At 42.7% G+C, this 21,951-nt stretch overlaps 1 protein-coding gene across 50 annotated transcripts in view; it reads left to right on the top strand.

The window, feature by feature from the left end:
- Nucleotides 1-4,213: 4,213 nt before the first annotated feature.
- Nucleotides 4,214-21,951, top strand: part of PCBP2 (poly(rC) binding protein 2) — a 23,049-nt gene continuing 5,311 nt past the window's right edge. Inside the window, exons 1-14 of one of the 50 annotated variants that reach the window (XM_072797712.1) lie at nt 4,216-4,484; nt 6,851-6,993; nt 7,564-7,587; nt 7,679-7,711; nt 8,054-8,170; nt 10,213-10,344; nt 11,776-11,904; nt 12,971-13,045; nt 14,900-14,992; nt 16,139-16,180; nt 17,421-17,493; nt 18,013-18,051; nt 18,987-19,039; nt 20,123-20,292. In XM_072797712.1, coding sequence (XP_072653813.1) covers nt 6,925-6,993; nt 7,564-7,587; nt 7,679-7,711; nt 8,054-8,170; nt 10,213-10,344; nt 11,776-11,904; nt 12,971-13,045; nt 14,900-14,992; nt 16,139-16,180; nt 17,421-17,493; nt 18,013-18,051; nt 18,987-19,039; nt 20,123-20,292 — 1,049 coding nt within the window. In that variant the 5' untranslated portion in view covers nt 4,216-4,484; nt 6,851-6,924. Of the gene's footprint in view, nt 4,485-4,945; nt 5,098-5,563; nt 5,634-6,850; nt 6,994-7,548; nt 7,588-7,678; nt 7,712-8,053; nt 8,171-10,212; nt 10,345-11,775; nt 11,905-12,958; nt 13,046-14,899; nt 14,993-16,138; nt 16,181-17,420; nt 17,494-18,012; nt 18,052-18,983; nt 19,040-20,122; nt 20,293-21,951 lie in introns of those variants that run through there. The other 49 variants (XM_072797710.1, XM_072797707.1, XM_072797700.1 and 46 more) reach the window with 49 other exon arrangements.

Raw genomic sequence — 21,951 nt, 5'->3', positions numbered from 1 at the left:
GCCAGTCATGGGATGAGTCTTTAGTTTGCTGCCTTTTTGGAATCATTTCCTTAGGTTGCTTTATAGTTCTAGGCAAACTGACTCTTCTTTCCTCTTCTGAGAGGAATTTATTGATTCATAAAATTATCAGGTATTGCTATTAAATGCATCTCCTCTTTCTCTTTCAAAGCTGACTGCAACTGCTGCCCAGCCCTAGGAGAAGCCATGCTATTGTTAGTAAAGGATGAAGTGACTTCTTGAACAGCTACTCACTTTCACCCGAGCTCTCAGGGTCTCTGGAATATAAATGACCCACGTGCAAAAAACTTTTTAAGACTTTTCTTTTTTTCAAAGTTTATTAGATAGAGAGAAAGAGAGAATGAACAGGAGAGGGGAGGGAGGCAGAGCAGGGAGCCAGACATGGGGTGTGATTCCAGGACCCCAGGATCATGACCCAAGCCAAAGGCAGGCACTTAACTGACTGAACCACAGGCGCCCGCCGCCCCAAGTGCAAAATCTTGAGTTTTTTTTTTTAATATTTTTTTTTATTTATTTATGAGAGACACAGAGAGAGGCAGAAACATAGCCAGAGGAAGAGGCAGGCTCCCTGCAAGGAGCCCAATGTGAGACTTGATCCTGGTTCGCAGGATCACGCCCTGAGCCAAAGTCAGATGCTCAACCACTGAGCCACTCAGGCGTCCCAATCTTGAGGTTAATCTAACCTTCTGTACAGGTCTCACAGTAAGCCTGCTCCTTAGTTTGATTCGAAATATTAATATTCTGGGGCCCCTGGCTGGCTCAAAAGAGCGTACAACTCTTGATCTTGGAGTTGTAGTTCAAGCCCTATGTTGGGTGTAAAGATTACTTAAATGAATAAAACTTTAAAAATTTTTTTTGAAATGTTGGTGTTCCAACATTTTCTTTCTTTTTTTTTTCCCCTGATGTTTTCTTATTTCCTTTCCTCTCTTTTAGTATTTGGTCTGTCCCTTACCTTTGCAAATGACAGACTTCTTTTCATTTCTATCTCATATTGTTTCTAATATGCCACCCCAGGGAACTGGAATCCCCAAGCTTTGGGAAGCTGTTCCTACTGAATTGGGGTTGCCCAATAAAACTTTGTAACATTAAGGCCAGAACTGACACCTAAAGGACTTGAATGAGGTTCAGTAATAACCATGTATTTGCTCTCTCCTAATTTTGTCTTACTCCAAGCTGGAGCCCTTCCATTTTTTTTCTGGTTGTTGTTCTTGTTGTTTTATAAAAAGTTTTAATATGGAAATTTACAGACATATAAGAGAAAACAGTTTAATGAACTCCTATACTCCCATTACCTAACCTCAGGAATTATCAACATTTTGCCAATCTTGTTCCATTCCACATATTGTTTCCAATTTTTATTATAAAAATTATTCAGTAATAACCATGTATTTGCTCTCTCCTAATTTTGTCTTACTCCAAGCTGGAGCCCTTCCATTTTTTTTCTGGTTGTTGTTCTTGTTGTTTTATAAAAAGTTTTAATATGGAAATTTACAGACATATAAGAGAAAACAGTTTAATGAACTCCTATACTCCCATTACCTAACCTCAGGAATTATCAACATTTTGCCAATCTTGTTCCATTCCACATATTGTTTCCAATTTTTATTATAAAAATTATTTTTTATTTTTTTTTAATTTACTTATTTATTCATGAGAGACACAGCAACAGAGAGGGTGAGAGGCAGAGACACAGGCTGAGGGAGAAGCAGGCTATGCAGGGAGCCCGATGTGGGACTCAATTCTGGGTCTCCAGGATCACAATCTGGGCTGAAGGCAGCGCTAAACTGCTGAGCCACCTGGGCTGCCCTAAAAATTATTTTTTAAAAGTTTAAAGAATACGACAGTGATTACCCATAAACCTACCACCCACACTAAACAGTTCTTAATCTTTTCCCATATTTGCTTTGATATACATATGTGAACCATTTGAGTCTTGCATACATCATGATCCACCACCCATAAATATTTCATCATGCGCTCATAAAGAACATTTCTCCTACATAACCACAATCCATTATCAAACTTAAGAAAATAATTAATTAATTAACTTATTTTTAAGAAAATAATTTCTAAAAAAATTTTACTTAAGTAATCTCTACATACAATGTAGGGCTCGAACTCACAACCCTGAGGTTAAGAGTTGCACATTCTTCTGACTGAGCTAGTCACAGTCTCTCACACTTAAGAAAATTAACAATATTTCCTAATATTAGCTAATATTCAGTTTATTTGAATTTTCCTCAATTGTCCTGAAAATGTCATATAGCTATTTTTAATTTTATTTTTTTAAAGATTTTATTTATTTGACACAGAGAACACAAGCAGGGGGAAGGACAGAGGGAGAGGAAGAAGCAGACTCCCCACTGAGCAGGGACCCTGGGACCCAGGACCGAGGGATGATGACCCAAGCCAAAGGTAGACACTCAACCAACTTGGTCATCCAGGCACCTCTATATAGATATATTTTTTTAAGTAAAAACAAACAAGAGCCACACATTGCATTTATTATTGCTTTTTAAATTTTTTTCTTACCCACCTCTTCTTTTCCATTACATTGCCTTTTTATTATTTATTTATTAAAAATATTTAATTTATTTATTCATGAGACACACACACACAGAGGCATAGACACAGGCAGAGGGAGAAGCAGGCTCCATGCAGGGAGCTGGATGTAGGACTTGATCCCAGGACTCCAGGACCACGCCCTGGGCCAAAGGCACTAAACCGCTGAGCCATCCAGGGATCCCCTACATTGCCTTTTTAAAGAGACTGGGTAGTTTTAAGATTTATTTAGGGATTCCTGGGTGGCTCAGTCAGTTGAGTGTCTGCCTTCTCAGGTCATGATCCCAGGGTCCTGGATCCAACCCTTCTGGCTCCCTGCTCAGCGGGGAATCTGCTTCTCCCTCTGCCCCTCCCCCTGCCACTTGTGCTCAGTCTTTCAAAATAAATAAATAAATAAAAAAGATTTATTTGAGAGGTGGGGAGGGGCAGAGGGAGAAATAGAGAGAGAGAGAGAGAGAGAGAATGTCAAGCGGACTCCCTGCTGAGTACCATCTCAGCACCTTGGAGCCAAAATCAAGAGTTGGCCGCTTAACCACATTCTGAGTTGGTCGATTATCTCCTTGCAGTGTGATGTATTTAATTTATTCCTTTATCCCTCATAAATTTCCTATACATTGCAAATTAGATTTAAGGGTTGATTACGTTAAGATTAAACACTTTTGACAAGAAGACTTAATGGGCAATGCTATGTACTTATTGTATCTCTTCAAGGACCACATAATGTCAAAGTTGTCCAGCTGTTAGTGTTGCAAAGTTTGATCACTAGGGTAAGGTGGTGATTATCAGAGCTCTCTCTTTCTTTTCTTTTTTCTTTTTTTTTCTTTTTTTTTTTTTTTTTGCTTTTTGGTTGTTGTTTTTTTCCGTGCGATAATGTGTGTGGTGATATTTGGCCCCATGATAATATCCTGTTTCCCTAACAACCTTTCACTTAAAGTTTTGATGATTGATGCCACCGGCTTGAATGATTGTTTTCATTTGGGGTTGCAGGATGAATGGGGATTTTCTTCTCATTCTTTATACATTAGACTGAAATCTTAAAAAAAAAAAAAAAAAAGAGTTTTTCCCTTGTCAACCACAGATGGACTGCAGTTCTTTCTAAGAGGGAGTAAATGCTTAATTCTTTTCCTTTTCAGTGCTAATTTTCAGAGTAAGGAGTTGGTGTAAAAGTTGCCTTCAGTGTGCCAAAGTAGTTTCTTTTAATCTTTCTTTTCTTTCTTTCTTTTTTTTTTTTTTTTTTTTCTTGATGGATCACAACACACTACTGGGTTTTTCCCGTCTCTTCTCATTCTTCTCACTCATCCCTTTTCCCTCTGGTCTCCTTTATCCATGGCGCCTGCCAACTCTCTCCGCACTCAGGCCTGGGCTTTCCGGTCGGGCCGCTAGGGGCCGCTAGCGTCCTCCTGTCCGCGCGCTGCCGCTCTATCCCAGGCTCGGCCGCCGGCTACCAGGCGTCGTCTCGCTGATGCCGACGCTGTCCACGGAGCCGCTCTAGGCTGCCCGGAGGCCGTGCGCATTGTGTGGGGAAGGTCTGGACGACGCAGTCGCCTCGCCGGCCCCCGGGGCGGTTAGCGCTTCCGGGGTCGGAGGGTGCGCGGGGTTGAAAGCGGGCCGCTCCGCCCCGTCCCCCTCCCAGACCAGCAGAGGCAGCAGCCGGAGCAGCCGCAGCCTGCGCCCTCTCCCGCCCGCCCGCCCTCCGCCCGCCCGCCCGCCCTCCGCCGCCCTCCACCCGCCCCGGGGTCTCTTTCCCCCTTCCTCCTCCTCCTCCTCCACCCCCCCCTTCCTCCTCCGCCCGCCCGCGGGGCCCCCCTCGCCTTCCCGCCCGCCCCTATTGTTCCGCCCCCGGCCTCCCGCCCTTCCCCTTCCCGCCCGCTCCCCTTTTCCCCTCAGTCGCCTCGCGCCTGCAGGTAAGCTTCAAAATTCTCCCTCCGCCCCCAGCTATAGCTCTGTTTCCACTCTTGCCATCTTTCTCAGCGGGCTCCGGTCTCCGTCACGAGCCCCGGCCTCGCGTAGTACCGCGTGAGCGCCTACCTCCTCACTCTGGCTGGCCGGCCATTCACGCGAGGCCCTGGCTCAGGCGCGGCCTAGTAGGCCTCGCGCAAGGCCTCCCCCCCTCCCCCCGCCTTTTCCCGGTGGCGGCTGCGCAGGAGTCAAGGAGGGCGCGCGCGCGGTAGGGGGGGCGGCGGTGGATTTGTTGGTTGAAGGGGGTGGGGGGAGGCGATGGCCGGCTTGCTGGCCGGGCGGGTGAGCGCGGCTCCCCGCGGGGGTCAGGCGCTGGCGCAGCCACACGAGGAGGCGCTACTAGCCCGGCCCCTCCCCCTGGATCGCAGCGCCCCCCCCCGACCGAACCGTTTATTTTTTTTTCGTCCCCCCCCCGTTCTCTCTTTTCTAGTGGAGGGATGGGGGGGGGCATTTTTTAATTGGAAAATGCTTGGATGACCGAGGGGAGGGGGGCTGCGGAGTTAAAAGAAAGGGTAAACGGGCTCCCAGTTCCCGAGTTATTCAGGACGTTCTCTCGGGGTAACGAATTTTGAAATTACAAAATGCTTGCGGATGTAGACCCAGGCCGAGCTATTTATAGGAGAAGGGGTAATGGACTGCAGGATTAGCAGCTGGATTCCTGGGATTGGGCACACTTATATCGGCCCAGCCAGGAGAAAATGACAAGGATTTCTTGGATGTTCGGAGTTAGAAATGCTCCTTTGTGCCTTAATCACGAAATGGCCTTCTAGTAGATTTTCAGTGTTCTTGTCCTTTCGTACTTGCGTTACTGTGCTGTTTGTAAAGTGATTCCCCTTATATTTGAGTGGAGATAAGGAGTTAAACTGCCAGTATTTTACCATATCTTTAAAAAAAAAAAGTCATTCTTATAGACGTAACTCTATCTCCCCCCCTTTCATCCCCCCCCCCCCTCCGCCCCGCAGCAGCACTGTTGTTTTTCCATGAGTGAAAAGTGTTGAATTCTGGGATTTTGCCAGCAGTTAATTCTATTTTGAAGATGAGGGAATGAGGTGCCTTGGGGATGCAAAGCCCATCTTTTAAATCGGGCTCTGGAGGTAACCATGGGGCAGCTTGCCATATACAGAATGATCTGGCAGCGAGTTAAACACTTCTTAAACATTTAGGGGTGGATTTTGTGTTAGAGCAAAGTTAAAGCGGTAGCTGTTTTGTGAAGGGGGAAAACTAGCTCTAGGAGAGAGATCATTGGTGTTGAGTTTTGAGGGGATGGTTGCTAAAAATGTCACTGGAGAAATTTATCAACTTTGGAGGACCTTTTTAAAGCTAATGCTGTTAGGTCCTAAGGAGGTATCCTAGGGAAAAAGGTATATCCAAAAACCTTTTCTTTCTGCATGTAATCTGTTACTCCAAAACTGAAATATTGGGAACATTGTTTCAGAGGACAGAAGCTTTCTCTGTAGGAAAGGTTCAATACCCCTGTTACTTGAAACGATTCTACAGTAAATTTTCAGCAATACCAGTTTTATTTTCATTGTTTTCTTTGGAAAAAAATTTAAGACTTAATAGATTTGAATAAAGGTGGAGTGGTAACAAAGCTTAATACACAGAAGCAAGGAAAATTTTCAAATCTGAGTGATTATCAGGTTGGGTTGGGGAAGGGAATAGGAGAAAGGACTCAGGCAGTACTTAATGTATTGAGTCTTTTCCCAAAGGGGAATATGGAACCCTAGCCTTCATAGAAGGCTTTCAGAAAATGCGTTTTTCAGTGAGGTTGTTGATTTAAATCTTATTAAAATTATTTGTTGTCATCTGTCAAGATTTGAAATTTTAACATGAGTTAATCTCAATATTTTTACCTAGAAATTGCTACAAATAAGAAAACTTAACATGTCCTTAGCTTTCAACCTGATCTGCTACCTAACAGGGAGGCAAAAGGTCATCTGCCTCTCAGTAGTTGGTTAGAGTGAGGTTTGTCCAGGTGTTTCTGTATCCTGTCAAAGCTTATTCTGCTTGAAGGACAAATGCACATTCAGCAGTTCCTTTACAACCATTGCCAATTGAAGGAATCTTCCTCATCCCGAGTGAGAGTCAGCGGAAACCCTACCATTGAAGGAGAGCTGACTGAAAAGTCTCCTTCCGAACCGTAACACAACCTGAGCTGTAAATGGTTGTCATTAGTGCAGTTGTGCTGGGTATATACAAGCTTGCCAGCTGATAGGCTGTCTTTTAAGGAAAAGAATCAGAAAACATTTGATACTGATGAAATTTCTCCTATTTTTTTCCCCTTCTGATTTTGGTCATATTTGCATTTCAGTTTTTGGCTTTCACCCCCACCAGTGACCAAAGACTTGACCACTCAAAGTCCAGCTCCCCGGAACACTGCTCGACATGGACACCGGTGTGATTGAAGGTGGATTAAATGTCACTCTCACCATCCGGCTACTTATGCATGGAAAGGTATGCACCAGCTTGGGAAATTGGGTCATAGTAACTGCTCAGGGAGAGGCCAGGAAGAGAGGGCATGCATCTTGGAGCTCATCAGATTAGCACTGTGGGGCATCTGGCTTTAGCACTCTTCTCTATCAGTGTAGATGACAGTGTAGTGGGAAAATGGACAGACTTTAGTAGGAAGCTCCACTGAGCAGGAAAGGCTTAACTAGAGGATGGAGCCAAAGACTGTCTCATATCTGGATAATAAGATTTTGTCCGTGGAGGTTGCTATAGCTTGTAATAAGTACATTTCCTCTGCCCAGACAATTTTGGGAAACTTTAAGGGGGGGAAGGTGATATCTGGTACTTTAAAAAATAACATTAAGCACAATAGCATTTGATCATTCCTGCATCATTATTCCTTCAAAGTTCTTGGATATCTTCATTTATGTTTTCTGCAAAGAAAAGATGAAGCCCATTCACTCCCTTTCTCTGTAAATCTTAGTTTTCAATTGCTTTGGACAGTTAAAAATTCCTTTTCATGATAATGAACGCTTCGAGTTTCCTCTTATTTGACGCTAGTTTTCTCCATTGCAGGAAGTTGGCAGTATCATCGGAAAGGTAAGACAGTTTCACTTCAACTCTAATTACTGTTTAGTCAGTCTGGGTTGAAATAGCAGTTGGAGCTCACTCTTGACTTTTCCTCTTACAGAAAGGAGAATCAGTTAAGAAGATGCGTGAGGAGGTGAGTTATGTGGGGGGAGGTTAGGGACAGTTAAGTCCTTCAAGGCAGGAATTTTCTTTAATGAGTGATTACAAGGGGGAAGGCCTCAATAGGAAAATCTGGCATTTTTCTGGCTTGGTTATTTGTAATGGTATATAGTATGCTGGAAAATGTAGTTTGGTAACTTAGTTCATTCAAGCATTAAGGCAGCTTCTGTAGTCTGAGGATGAAAATGAGCAGTATTTGAAATGATACTGTGTCAAGATTATATGGGCAGTTCCTTATTTGGGGGTGGGCTGCGTGTTCTATATATTCTCAGATCTTTTTGTCTTATTTAGCTTTTTGGCTTTGTTTTTTATCCAGAGTGGTGCACGTATCAACATCTCAGAAGGGAATTGTCCTGAGAGAATTATCACTTTGGCTGGACCCACTAACGCCATCTTCAAAGCCTTCGCTATGATCATTGACAAACTGGAAGAGGTTAGTTGTTCCCCCTTATTCTGTACTTAGTGTCCATTTATTTATTTTTATTTTTTAAGATATATTTTGATTTCATTTATTTTTGGGGAGAGTGCTTGCCCTCGTAGTGGGGGAGGGGCAGAGGGAGAGGGAGAGTCTCCTCAAAGCAAACCTGATGCAGGGCTCAATCCCAGGACCCTGAGATCATGACATGAGCCTAAATCAAGAGTTGGCTGCTCAACCAACTGAGCCACCCGGGCACCCCTCCCTGCTTAGTTTTCCTTTTAAAGTGCTTCTAAATAGCTTAATGATTCTCTGAGAGCTTTTTAAATTGAAGAACAGAATGGATCATGAATATCTTATCTACAAATATCTGTCCCCAGAATTTGAGCATAAGTCACTTGAATCATTAAGACAAATAGTTTGACTATTACCAGGGATTCAACATAAAACATTTGTGTGAAAAAACAGCATCTTTTATTTTTTAACCTAACAGTTTTTGAAAGTATGGCAATACTACATTACTAAACGTTGTCTCCAGATTTATAGTTGAGTGAACTTAACTGTGCTTTTGTTAGGTTCCTTGGTGAACACTAACATATATTATAAATAAATACAGATAACTTTCTGCCTTTGGCACAGTTACATTTTTATGAAAATCAGTCTGATAACTTTGTGTCAGAGAGAATATGTTTTATAGGTTTTCAGAAGCAAAATATCCACGCCAGAGGTTTTTTGTTAGAGGGATGCTTTTGGTTCACCAAGATACCTTAACCTTCAGACACTGAACAACCATTGCCCTAGGTCTTGTCTTGAGTCCTCCCCCTCTTCAGTAATGCTGCTAATCGTGCATTTGACACCACAGTCAGGAGAACTGTTGGCTGCTGCTTGGTTGGTGGTTAGATACTTAATGATGCCTGAAATTTTATCATGGCCAACATCAGAAATGTTATCTTTTGACCTGCAAGGCCCTGCTATCCAGAGCCTGGAGCTTAAACATTCAGAAAAATCTATTCATACTTTTAACATGTCCTTGACTTTAAGGGCTTATGTTTAAGCACTTTCTAGGTCTAGTTAGTATATAGAGATTAGGCTGAGAAGTGATGTTTAAACCACTTAATCTTCAGAAGGCTAAATTTAACTAGGTTAAAACCATGACTTTTTTGGATGTAGCATATAGTTAGGGGAAAGATGGTGGGCTTTGGAGTCTTAATTTAAAGTCTGCAGCTTTTTAGATGTGATTGGGATGAGTAATCAGCCTCAATTTTATTATCTGTATAATGGTGATATTACTAAGAAATTAAAACCATGATACAAAAAAAATAATAAAATAAAAAAAAATAAAACCATGATACATAGAACTACACTACTTAATCATCTTAGTTACTGAAGAGGACAGAATTGGTTTTTTGAATTTTGGATTCCATTGTTCCATCTTTCTCTTTAATATTTTATTTATTTATTTATTTATTTTATTTTATTTTTTTTAATTTTTATTTATTTATGATAGTCACAGAGAGAGAGAGAGAGAGAGAGAGGCAGAGACATAGGCAGAGGGAGAAGCAGGCTCCATGCACCGGGAGCCTGATGTGGGATTCGATCCCGGGTCTCCAGGATCGCGCCCTGGGCCAAAGGCAGGCGCCAAACCGCTGCGCCACCCAGGGATCCCTAATATTTTATTTAATTTTGACTTTGATACTGTTTTACTTTGCAGTCAGCTCTAATATGTAAAACTAAGAATCACTTTTCTTCCTATGAGACTCCCCCCCGCCCCCCCATGCCTTCCATGAAAGAAACTATATTTAAGGCTAATTCTGAGGAAGTTTGTAGGTGTTTTAATCTTTTCAGAAATAGTTGTTCAGGGGGTGGGAGGGGCAATATTTGAACTTTTGCTGATGGTAGATCACAACATAATAAATAATCCTCATAAGGTTTAAAACAGTTTTATTATTATAGCAGTCATGAGTCTCAAGGATCTGCTTAGTGTATGTGCTACCGAAGCGAGTACCCCAAGGATGTGCTTAAACTTACATTCTTTTGTTCTGATGAATTTCTTTTTGAAGGACATCAGCAGCTCTATGACCAATAGCACAGCTGCCAGTAGACCCCCAGTTACCCTGAGGCTGGTGGTCCCTGCTAGTCAGTGTGGCTCTCTCATTGGGAAAGGTGGTTGCAAGATCAAGGAAATACGAGAGGTTGGTAATTTTTGTGGTCTTCAAAATGTTTATTCTAAATGTGACTTACTCTATTAATAGCTCTTAGTATGGCTAGGGAAAGTTTGAAGTTGAGATGATGATTATTATTATTTAAAAAAAATTTTTTTAATTTTTATTTATTTATGATAGTCACAGAGAGAGAGAGAGAGAGAGAGAGAGAGACATAGGCAGAGGGAGAAACAGGCTCCATGCACTGGGAGCCCGATGTGGGATTTGATCCCGGGTCTCCAGGATCGCGCCCTGGGCCAAAGGCAGGCGCCAAACCACTGCGCCACCCAGGGATCCCCATGAGATGAAGATTATTATTGAAGTACCAATCCTAGATAATTAGAATTTGATTCTGTACCAGGAAGAAAAGGATTGTACCATTGATACATACATAAAAATGTGTAGTTTTTTTTTTTTAAATAGTTCTCATATGTCTTACATCAGAAAATTAACCAGAATTTCTGTCAAACATGACCTGTTTGTTTTTTAAGATTTATTTTTTTTATTTTAGAGAGCACTGCTGTGCCGGGGTGGGGGCAGAGGGAGAGGGAGAGAGAGAATCCCAAGCAGGCTCCATGCCCAGTATGGAGTTGACATGGGGCTCGATCCTACTACCCTGAAATCCTGACCTGGACCGAGATCAAGAGTTACATGCCTAGCCAACTGAGCCACTCAGGCACCCCTTGTTTTCATTTTTTTATTTGGTAATTTTCCATGAGACTACATACTTTTTTTTATGTCTAAAAAGATTACAGTTTGATAGGTAATACAGCAAATATTTTCCTTGGCCAAACTCCTAAACATAGCAAGGGGAAAACAGGAAGGTATATTAAGATGTAGCTGTAATTGTGCTCCCTTTTAAACTGTGGAATTTACATTGAACTATGGAAGCTTTTAATAGTATCTGAGAGTTACTGAATTGGATGTTGGAATGAAATTTGAGTGGCTCCTAAAGGACTTTTCAGGAGCTTTATTGTACATGCTGTGAGAGCATGGATTTTGGTTTTGTTTGACGTATTCCAAGCAATCTGGAATGGTGCCTGACACACAGAATGGACTTAATATAAATATTTGTTCAATAAGAGAATGAAAAGTAGGTGATACTTTTGGGGATTTTGTTTGATGGCCCATGAAGCTATCATTAGCTGAAAGGAAACTTTAGAAGAGCCTTTTTCTTGAGAGCAGCTTAAATTTAGGCTGTTATTCAGGTTTATTCTTGACTTTCAGAGGCTAATTTATTTATAACTGTGATTAAACAGTCTTATCTGGAATAAGGGAAGAGTGGGAAGGGAGAATAAAAAGGGTAAAATAGGAGATGGGATAAGTATCTCTACTGAATGTTAGACTCTAAAATTGCTACTTGGAATTAGAAGAGTACGAGCTGTTTTTATCTGATTTTTAAAATTTCTTTTTACCCCAAAGAGTACAGGGGCTCAGGTCCAGGTGGCAGGGGATATGCTCCCCAACTCAACTGAGCGGGCCATCACTATTGCTGGCATTCCGCAATCCATCATTGAGTGTGTGAAACAGATCTGCGTGGTCATGTTGGAGGTAAGCCCTCAGGCTCATGCTGAGAATGGGGGGAGGGTGATTCTAGGGAGACAGACTGATCTATATTTAGTAAGACTAGAATTAGGTGAAGCTGTTAGAAGCTTTCAGTGGGGGTGGGGAAGAGGTTCCCTGAGTTCATATTTTCCTCCCCCCAGCTTTGACTTTTCTTGTAGTCTGAGCAAAAATAGAAACTGTTAAGCAGCAGTGATCTTTGGGTTTACAGCAATTCTAGCAGGGTTGGTAGGGGAAGATTTACTACTTGGACTGAGTAGATAAAAGATGTAATTGGGTTCCTGAGAAGCTGGAGTTGCCTTTTGGATTACAATATTTTGACTGTGTGCAACTTTGAGGCATTCTTCAAGTTAATTTCCATGTTTTAAGGCAGGATTATATTTAAGATATTTATATAGGAAAAAAATTTGTCCATACTGGTGTTTTTGAATGATTTATGAGGTCCTGGTAGTATATGCTATTCAGTTAAAACAAGAATAGCAAAATTAAGGGAAAATAAACCTTTTTAGAATTGTTACGGAATTTCCCCCATGGTCCATGAGAAAGGAAAATAGAATCTTCAAGTAGAGTTTAGAAAAATGTTGATCAAGCCTTTCAACTATTTCTTGACAGTGTCTGTATTATCGTAGGCATAATATTTGGGTACTGTATCTCCTAGTTTTGGTTTCATTTCTTATATAGGCCAAAATGTGAGATCCTAAATTACCAATTATATGGGTAGAAGTTTGTCATGTTCATTAGGTTTATTTGAAAACGTGGAAATAAAAAAAAATAAAGAAAATGTGGAAATAATGCATACGTTATTACAGGGTAATCTGCCTTGATGAGAATTAGTGTGAGCTGTGTAGTTCACGGACCCATCTTACTGCTTTAAAGGCAAATAACTGCAGATGATTTGAGATTAGATCTAGCCAGAGACAACGTTGGTAGGTTGAGGGGATGGAAATTAATGCAGTTTTTAATTTAATTGATCTGTGTGAGCTTAAGCCACACAGCTGAAGCAGCTTTGAAACCTTATCTCTTTTTGTTTTTTTCCCCTCTGACTCTCTCCCAGTCCCCCCCGAAGGGCGTGACCATCCCGTACCGGCCCAAGCCGTCCAGTTCTCCAGTCATCTTTGCAGGTGGTCAGGTAAGAAAGTTCTTTTTGGTGGGCTAGAATGAACAGGATTATATTTGAAATGTCAACTTTGCCAGGAGCACACCAGGCCACTCTGCATGCTTGCTGAAACCTGTACTCTGGCCATAGTTTGACCTGCTTTTAGTTTTATTTTTTTGTACTGGAGAAAGCTATGAATGCCAAGCCCTTAATTTTTAGCAGGCAACGGGAGTTTTGTAGGCACTCTGAAGGGGGAATTTACTTGGTCATTTAAAGTGGGTTGCCTTAGAAGAAAGGGTTAAATTACCTTGGTGTCACTATTTCTCTCCCTACCCCCCACCCCATCCATGCTTTTTTATGTGTGGGGTGTTCTTTAGAGGTCTGAATAAAAGTTGCAAAGAACTGGACCTCTGAAGGAGATTCTGGATGGTGGTCTCAAAATTGGGGGATCCTAAACTTGAGTGTCCTACAAACTTCCCCTTCCCCTTCACCTCACCTCCCCTACTCCTACCCCTTCACTCCCGAACTCCAGTGAATTGTTCCCCCAGGCTCTTAACCTCATAAAATGCTGGTTTGAACCCACATGGCAAATTGAAACCAGCCGGGGTAAGGGTTCAGTGTGCAAGAATAGAAGGGGGAGAGCATGTTGGGCTGTGGTGCTTGACCTTTGGTGTTAAGAGTAAGAACACCAAGGCACCCCTTTGGCCTCTTTCTACTTCACCCACCTAAATTCTTGATCCTTGGCACATGGTTTATTCTGAAGTTAGATTTTTATGACAAGAGCATGGATCAGAACCATGGTAGTTTTATGCTTTATTGGTTAGTATTTATAAGGAGTAGGTAGGTCAGTTTCTTAAGTGTTGGGGTTTAGGTTGAAATAGTGACCTTCATTTCGGTGGCTACCTAGGCAAGTGCATTGCTCAAAATGCCTTTTCCCAGTGAGGGGCTGGCCTTTTATAAGCACACTTAACTCAGTTCCATCTTGTCTTTGAATTGGGGGAAGCATAAACTTGAAGTCCATCTCATTCACATTCTATTTTGAGTTGGCATAAACTGAACAAGATTTTGGGGACTTAGTTTGTCAAGTGCTTTTGGGAGCTTTCACAAATTAATCATGTTACAGTGTTACCTTAAGACAGTTTAGTGCCTTGCTTTGTACAAACCGGATTGGTTAAAGGGTTTTGTCGGTCTGGATAGTCAGGCAGAAAAACAAAGGCCCAGAGTCAGTATAGGAAGGAGGCTTAGCCTTAGGAGTTTATCCTTCTCCCCAGGAACTCCAGGTTCCTGTCGTCTGGATTCTTCCACTCCCACTTGGGATTATATAGAGTCCCATGCTGTGTAACAGCAATCCTCTCTATAATTCTTCATTTCCCTTTCCTTTCCTTTCCTCCTTTTTCCACCCTCCCCTTCTTACCTCTTTGCTTCCCCACCTCCCTCCTTCCCCCCCCTTATTCAGTTGACCACCCTCTAAAGGCTTGCAGCTTCTTTCATGAGTGGCCCTTATTATTCCCATGGACCTTTTGAAATGGACTGGTTCATGCAACGTCCACAGATGGACCTGTATCTTTTGTTCCTTTGTGACAAAAGTGGGCTCTTTAGGGGTTCAAGTTAATCCCACACACAGATCAGGAGCTGGCATCAGCTCTGTTACCCCACCCCTTCATTCTTACTGAAAAAAGCCCAATTGTGCAGTGTGATACCTGCCACAAGGTAACTTTTTTTTTTTTTTTTTTGAATTCACTGATTGCAGCTCGTTTCAAATTGTGTCGTGAGCTCCTTTTTAAAGGAAAAGAAAAAATTAAACGACTTTTTTTGTGTGAATTTCATGCTGGTGACAAGGTGCCGGATTGACAGCCCTGGAGACTGAAATCCTCTATTTATCCACAGGACAGGTACAGCACAGGCAGCGACAGTGCGAGCTTTCCCCACACCACCCCGTCCATGTGCCTCAACCCTGACCTGGAGGGACCACCTCTAGAGGTGAGAGGGGATGTTCAGTCTCCAAGGCTCACTCAATCCTTCCGCCTCAGCCGAGACTGCCAACACGCGGGGGGCCAGTGGCGCTGGTGATTTTTGTGCTGTGGACACCACCTGTCCACGGGGACCTGGACTGACCCCCCCACATCATTTCACACAGGCCGCGTAGCCCACCAGATGGTAACACCAACTCTCTTTTTTTTTCCTTTTTTTTCCTTTTTTCCTTTTTTTCTTTTTTTTCTTTTTTTTTTTTTTTTTTTGTTGTTGTTGTTCAACCCCTCTTCCCCATCTCCCACTCTTCCTATCCCATTTTCACCTTCCCACCCCCACCTGGGTGTACTTTTGGGGGTACTGGCCACTGTGATGTGAAAAGCTTCACATCCTGTTAACCAGCCACTCCTTCCCGTCCCTTCCTATTTCTCCTCCTTGTCCCCCCACCCCATTGCCCTTAAGACCCAGCTCCCTTTTCGGAGGTTATGGTGTGGGGGGAGGAGGGTGTAGTGGGAGCTGCAAGTGCCTTTTATGGAGGGGGAGGTGGGAGAAGGTGCAGGGTTTAGGACACAGTGATTTGTTTGATTGATTGATTTTGCATTCCTGTGGTCAGCTCCCTAGTGTTAGGTACTCAGCTAGCATCCAGTGCATTTAAGGTTTTTTTAAGGCAGATGTAGAGAAAAATAAGCCAGGGACAGGGAAGTGTTTCAAAACATGCCACGTAGGTTTGTGCAGATACAAATCATTCATGTCACCGTGACTGGTATATGAGGGTTGGGGTGGTTGAGGGAAGAGACCATTTTCCTCCTGCGCTGACTTGTACATAGGGAGAAAGAAGGGGGTTTGGTCAATTGAGGCATTGCTTAATCCCACTTCCCACCTTTCCTTTAAGAAACAATTGTGTATTTTGCCTTTGATTGCAGGGAATATGGCTCCCCTCATAGGCTTCCTGGAATAAAGCATCATATTTAGGTTTCAAAGAAGGCCAACTCAGGTCTGACTGTGTTTGTGAGATACCATCTACTGCCTCAATCTCTGGCCTCCCCCATCTCTAGTTCAACTCTGGCTTCCTGGCTAGTTGAAATCTGTCTCCCCTTCTCCCGCTGGGTGGCTGTCCGTGATTGGTTTTTAATAGGAACTGTTTTCCTCCTTTTGTAGGCCTATACCATTCAAGGACAGTATGCCATTCCACAGCCAGATGTAAGTTTTGTTTTCACTTCTTGTTTTGAAAAGCTCCCTCTCCCATCCAAAATTATTTCACTCTTTCTTCCACATAGGCAGAAGTGAGTTGGGTCTTAAAAATTTGCAGTATTATTTTCCTCACAAGGTGAACCCCATATTTTGGCCCCTAAACAATCTTTAATCAGGGTCATAGTAGCACCTTGTTTGCCTTTTGACATAATCATTGGAAATTTGAAGTCGGCAGATTATTAGATTCTGCTTTACCCTGTGTTCCACATTATTCTGTTTAAAAAAGAAATGTTCCATGGTATGTTGTCATTTGTTATTCCAGGGCACAGTTTAAATTGACAGTGGACTGACTGTGCATCTCTTCATGGAGTCCTTTCCATGGGGGAGGAGTGGGAGGTTGGGTTTGTCTTTGGGTACTCCTCAATTTAAAAAGCATCTGGATGGGTGGGAAAGGGGCTTATTTTGCACAGGGAGGGATAAGCTGAATATTTTGGGGGTTCAGCTCAATAAAACCTTTCTTGCCACTAAACACTTGTGTTAAAAGTGTTGGTATTCAGACTTCGTGTAAGGGCTTTTTTCTCTGCACTTTGTTCTGTCGTTACTAATCCTTTCAGGTGCTGAGCATTAGACTTGGGAAGTTGGGTTTGGTTCTTGGTTAGTGTTTGGCCCAGGAGGGGGAAGTAGCCTCGAGGAGGGATTGTTTGATGACAGCCAGAGTAGTTAATATAGGCGAAGAACAATAGCTGTAGAAATCCTTTGGAAGGGGGTGGGGCTGAGCCCAGTTTGGTTGCATCTTAATCTCAACCCCTTGCAGTCTCCCTGCCCCCTCATCTCCTTCCCTCCTCCCAGTACTGACGGAACCCTGCATGGTGTGTTTCCCTAGCACCACTGCACAGTTTGTTTACCTAGCCTGTCTGTGCTTGTCCCTGGGGCAACTGTTGCAATGGCTGCAAACACCTTCATTAAGTAGCCCACAAGGGGATGGTTGTTGGGCGGGTGCTGCTGCTTTTCTTTTCACACACCCAAAATGCATTCATTCTCCGGGAGCTCCTCTGTATTTTCTGACCTCACCTTCATATTCTGCCCATGTCCAGGATTGTGGGATAAGCCCCATCATTACCCTGTGTCACAGTTTGAGTAGTAGGGTCAACCTGGGGGATCAGGAGCTCTGCATTTTCAAATTTGAATGTGCTTGAGCCCTGGCTCTGTTACTCTTCTAATGCCAACCTCTCCTGTTTCCTCCCTGCAGTTGACCAAGCTGCACCAGTTGGCAATGCAACAGTCTCATTTTCCCATGACGCATGGCAACACCGGATTCAGTGGTATGGATACCTCAGTGTTTATTTCTGTAAGGTGTAGTGCAAGACAGAGGCCAGCCCCAAGGTCTCAGTTTGACATCTTTTTAAAACATACTTCATTACCCAGCATCCTGCTGGTTTAAACTTGCCTGTCTTCTATCGCTAAACCGAAGGAGGTAATGTGTTTGTTAACTTGGTTTTCATTTGGGGTGAGTTATTCTTAAAAAAATAAAAAATAAAAAATAAAAAAAATAAGGTCCTGGAAGGTTTGGGGTGAGGTCTGGGGATGCTTGTCAGGCAAAGGGTAGGCTGGTATTTCTTCTAACCCATCCTCACTGCTGCCCCTTTGATCTGATTGGCACCCCATTTCTCTCCACCAGCTATTCACAGATCTGGGTAGAGAATCCATTTGTGCCAAATTGTGTAGTGGTTTTTGGTTTTGTTTTGTTTTGATTTTGGGGCTTTTTTTTCTGTATAAGGAATAACTTGTCCGATAGGGTTAGGATGAGACCACCAAACTCATTTTCACTTGTATCTTAACAGGCATTGAATCCAGCTCTCCAGAGGTGAAAGGCTATTGGGGTAATGATTAAAAAAAAAAATCTGTAGTATTCTACTGTTATATTAATAAACTGGTGGGAGTCTTGTTTCACTGCCCATGACATACCAGCAAGATGCACATGGCAGAAAGGAGCTGAGAGAGCAAAGGGGTGGGCCTGGTGCCCCTGAGGGTCCCTTGATGGATCTGGCCAACCCCCTTCTAAAAATGTTGAGTTTAGCAGCCACAGCTGAGAGCAGGACTAGCTTTGAGAATTAGCCAGCCGGCCTGGTCCTGTCCAGGTGTCAATATTATTGATGGGTATGGGTGTTTGCTGATGGGATTTTTTTTCTTTTTCTTTGAAAAACAAAATAAAAACCAGAACAAATTACTGAGCAATTGAGGAGAAGACAGGAAATAAATCTGGAGAAATGAACTTCCCTCACCTGGCTGCCATTTCATTCTTTGACCTTCAAGTGTAGGTTAGGATTGGGGGAGGTGTTAATCTGATACAGGTATATTTAAAGCAACTCTGCATGTCTGCCAAAAGTCCATGGTACCCAGTAACAGGCATGATATTGGCACTGGTGCTAGTGAGCATCAGGTGAGATAAAATTGGAACACAACAGCAGCAGGAAATCCTAAGCAGTAAAGGGGAGCAGTGCAGAAGGACTTGGTTAGATTTTGGTCCTACCACATTCCCTTGCCCCTTGCTTCCATCCCCTTACACCCTAATAGGCTGGGCTTTGCAGGAAATGGCATGAAATCAGCTCTTCTGAGTTTACAGAGGAACCTTTCCAGCATTATTTCTGTACCCCTTTCCCCCTCTTTCCTCCTTGGAGGCTTCCAAGTTAGTGATGAATCCCAACAGCCAATGCTGGGTTTCCAGTTTGTTTCCTTCTGTTAGGTTAATGTGCAAATCAGTGGGGGTTTGTTTGCTATGCATTGAACTTCCTTGCTCTCTTCTGTCTTTTAGCAGGTTTGGATGCATCTGCTCAGACTACTTCTCATGAACTCACCATTCCAAACGATGTGAGTATAGTTATTAGGGTTGCATGGGATAAAAATAAAGAGTAAATGTCATGCCATTCTTAAGGCCTAGAGAAGGAAATGGGGTTTTTTAGATCCCAAAAAGTATGTAGAATCATGAATAAAAATTGGAGAAAATTGGTGAAACTATTGCATTGGCATCATGAGTCAGACCCATTTTGTCTCAGCAGATAAAATTCTCATTGGCCTTTGTTTCTTGGATGATCTGAAGCCTTATCCTTAAAGCATCAGTCGTTGTTGAATGTTCTGTCCAACATGGTAGTCACTAACGACATGTGGCCATTTAAATTGTGAAAATAGTAAAAAAATAAACTCAATTGCTCAATCTCACTAGTGACACTAAAGATTTTCAATAATCAACTGTTACTAGTGTTTGCAGTATTGGACAGTATGAATATAGACCAATTTTTACTTTTTCTGAAGGCAAAAGCATTGTAAATTAGCCAGAATTTTTAAATTTTATTTATTTATTTGACAGAGCACAAGCAGGGGGGTAGTGGCAGGGAAAGGGAAGAAGCAGGCTTCCACTGTGGAGCAGGGAGCCTGATTCGGGACTTGATCCCAGGACCTTGGGACCATGACCTGAGCCCAAGGCAGATGCTTAATTGACTGAGCCACCCAGGCGCCCAAATTAGCCAAAATTCTTATCTATCTATCTATATATTTTTTCTTATCTGTATATTAAAATAGTAATTGTAGCAGGATGGTTTTAGGCAATTTTGTTGCCCAAAACCGGAGCCTACCCAGGAGAAACTGGTTTGTTAGCATGTTGCCTGTATTTTGTTTTTGGATTAGTACTTTGAGGAAATGAGCCTAATGCTCCTTAGGGTCAGTCAGCTGTGAGTTGACTGACCTGTAGTAGTCAATTTGGCAATAGTGGAGATAGAATCTAGAGCTCGTTTTTAAATCAGTAGTATGTGAGTAGGGTGTGTAGGATGCAGATAATAGTTTCCATTGCCATTATTGTGGACCCAAGATACAGAAGGCTAAAGGGGTGGGATGGAATTTTTGGACCTAGCCGTGCAACTCTTGATTTGGTGTGCCTTGTTGTTTTTCTTCCTTAAGTTGATTGGCTGCATAATCGGGCGTCAAGGCGCCAAAATCAATGAGATCCGTCAGATGTCTGGGGCGCAGATCAAAATTGCGAACCCAGTGGAAGGATCTACTGATAGGCAGGTTACCATCACTGGATCTGCTGCCAGCATTAGCCTGGCTCAATATCTAATCAATGTCAGGTAAGGGTTTCCTCCCTACCTTTTTTTTTGTTTATTGTTGGCAACACAAGTAATGTGTGTGTTGGGGAAAGCTACAGTGTATTATTGAATGTGGGAATATTGGGGGGATGAGAGTGGGGGTGGGTGGAGATGGCAATAAAGTTTAAGTCTAGCCCTACTTTGATCCCTTCTTAGTGTAGCAAGCAGAAAACGTAACAAGATTGTAATAAATTTGCATGTGGGAGGGGATTAGAATGCTTGCATTTGACTGATGGTTTTAGGCATGGAAGGAGTGGAGCATGTCTTCACTAGTAGGATAGTGCTCTGACTGGAGCACCCATACTGACTTAGAAGCAGATGTGGGTCTCTTGATGTACATATTATAGACCAGTATTCCTTTCACTGATGGGGTTTAGTCTCCAAAGCACCCTAATTAAAGTAAGAATAATGAAGTAAATATGATGGCAAGACAGTTTCTTGGAAGCAGCCATTATCATTTATTCTGAAAACATCCATTATTTTCAAGTTACAAATGTGTTCCATTGTTCAGAGCTTGTGGGAAAGGGGAGGCACAGGTTTTGGACTGTTTCAGAAATGCCTAGCCTGTTTTCTTTCTTTTTTTGCCACCATCTCATACCTTAATGGCATCTTGAGGTTTTATCTTCCTCACCCAAACCTAGCTGATGTTACTGCACATGACAGCCATAGGACAGTGGGCATCCTACAAGGCATTTGTATTTCTTGCTTTCTCAGCACATGTGCCTCAGTCACGTTCTGAATTGCTTACTAACATGCTAAGCCAGGGTTAGCAGTGCATTTCCCAAGGGGCTTAGCCATCCTTCTCATGTAGATTTTTGTCTAGTCATCTCTGTCATAATTATTGAGTCTTTGCTGTGTATAAATGGTGTTCCGAGTTCCTGAATCTAGTGCCAGGGAAGGAATTCATAAGTATGAAGTCTATTTTATTCTACTTATACTGACCATGTATTTATTCCTTTGTCTTTGATCTCCTAATTGAGAATTTGTCAATTCCCCAGTGATGTTGACTTTTGCCTTAAGGCTTTTAATGTCTTGAAGTATTACTAGCATTTGTGGAGAAAAGACTTTCCTGTGTCTAGATCTGCTTGTGCTACCAAGCACATCAGATTGTTCATGTTCAGTGGGAAATGGTAGTAAGCTTTGCACAGAGGCTGTTTGCAAAGGTTTGACTTTTTGTTTCTAATTGGGGGTATGGGGAGGGCTGGTCTTGAGTGGTGAGATTCATGTTCTTGGAAGCTGGGGTTTTCTTCTTCTTGGGTAGGCTTGCCCGAAATATTGTTAGGTAGCACTTAAATGAAAGTGACTTGTTTGACCTTAGGTCAGTGTCAACATTGTAAGGAAGCGGAACATCTCCTCCTGACTTTCCTGATTCAGTTGTTCTTTTCAGGACCATCCTTATAAGATGGCTGGCCATTTAGGGGTCATCCTGTTTATTTTTTTTTTTTTTAAAGATTTTATTTATTTATTCATGATAGTCACACAGAGAGAGAGAGAGAGGCAGAGACATAGGCAGAGGGAGAAGCAGGCTCCATGCAGGGAGCCCGATGTGGGATTCGATCCCGGGTCTCCAGGATCGCGCCCTGGGCCAAAGGCAGGCGCCAAACCGCTGCGCCACCCAGGGATCCCGGGGTCATCCTGTTT

Source organism: Canis lupus, chromosome 25 (genome assembly GCF_048164855.1).
Source record: "Canis lupus baileyi chromosome 25, mCanLup2.hap1, whole genome shotgun sequence".
NCBI classification, from domain to species: domain Eukaryota; kingdom Metazoa; phylum Chordata; class Mammalia; order Carnivora; family Canidae; genus Canis; species Canis lupus.
This window is presented reverse-complemented; position numbering and strand designations above follow the sequence as displayed.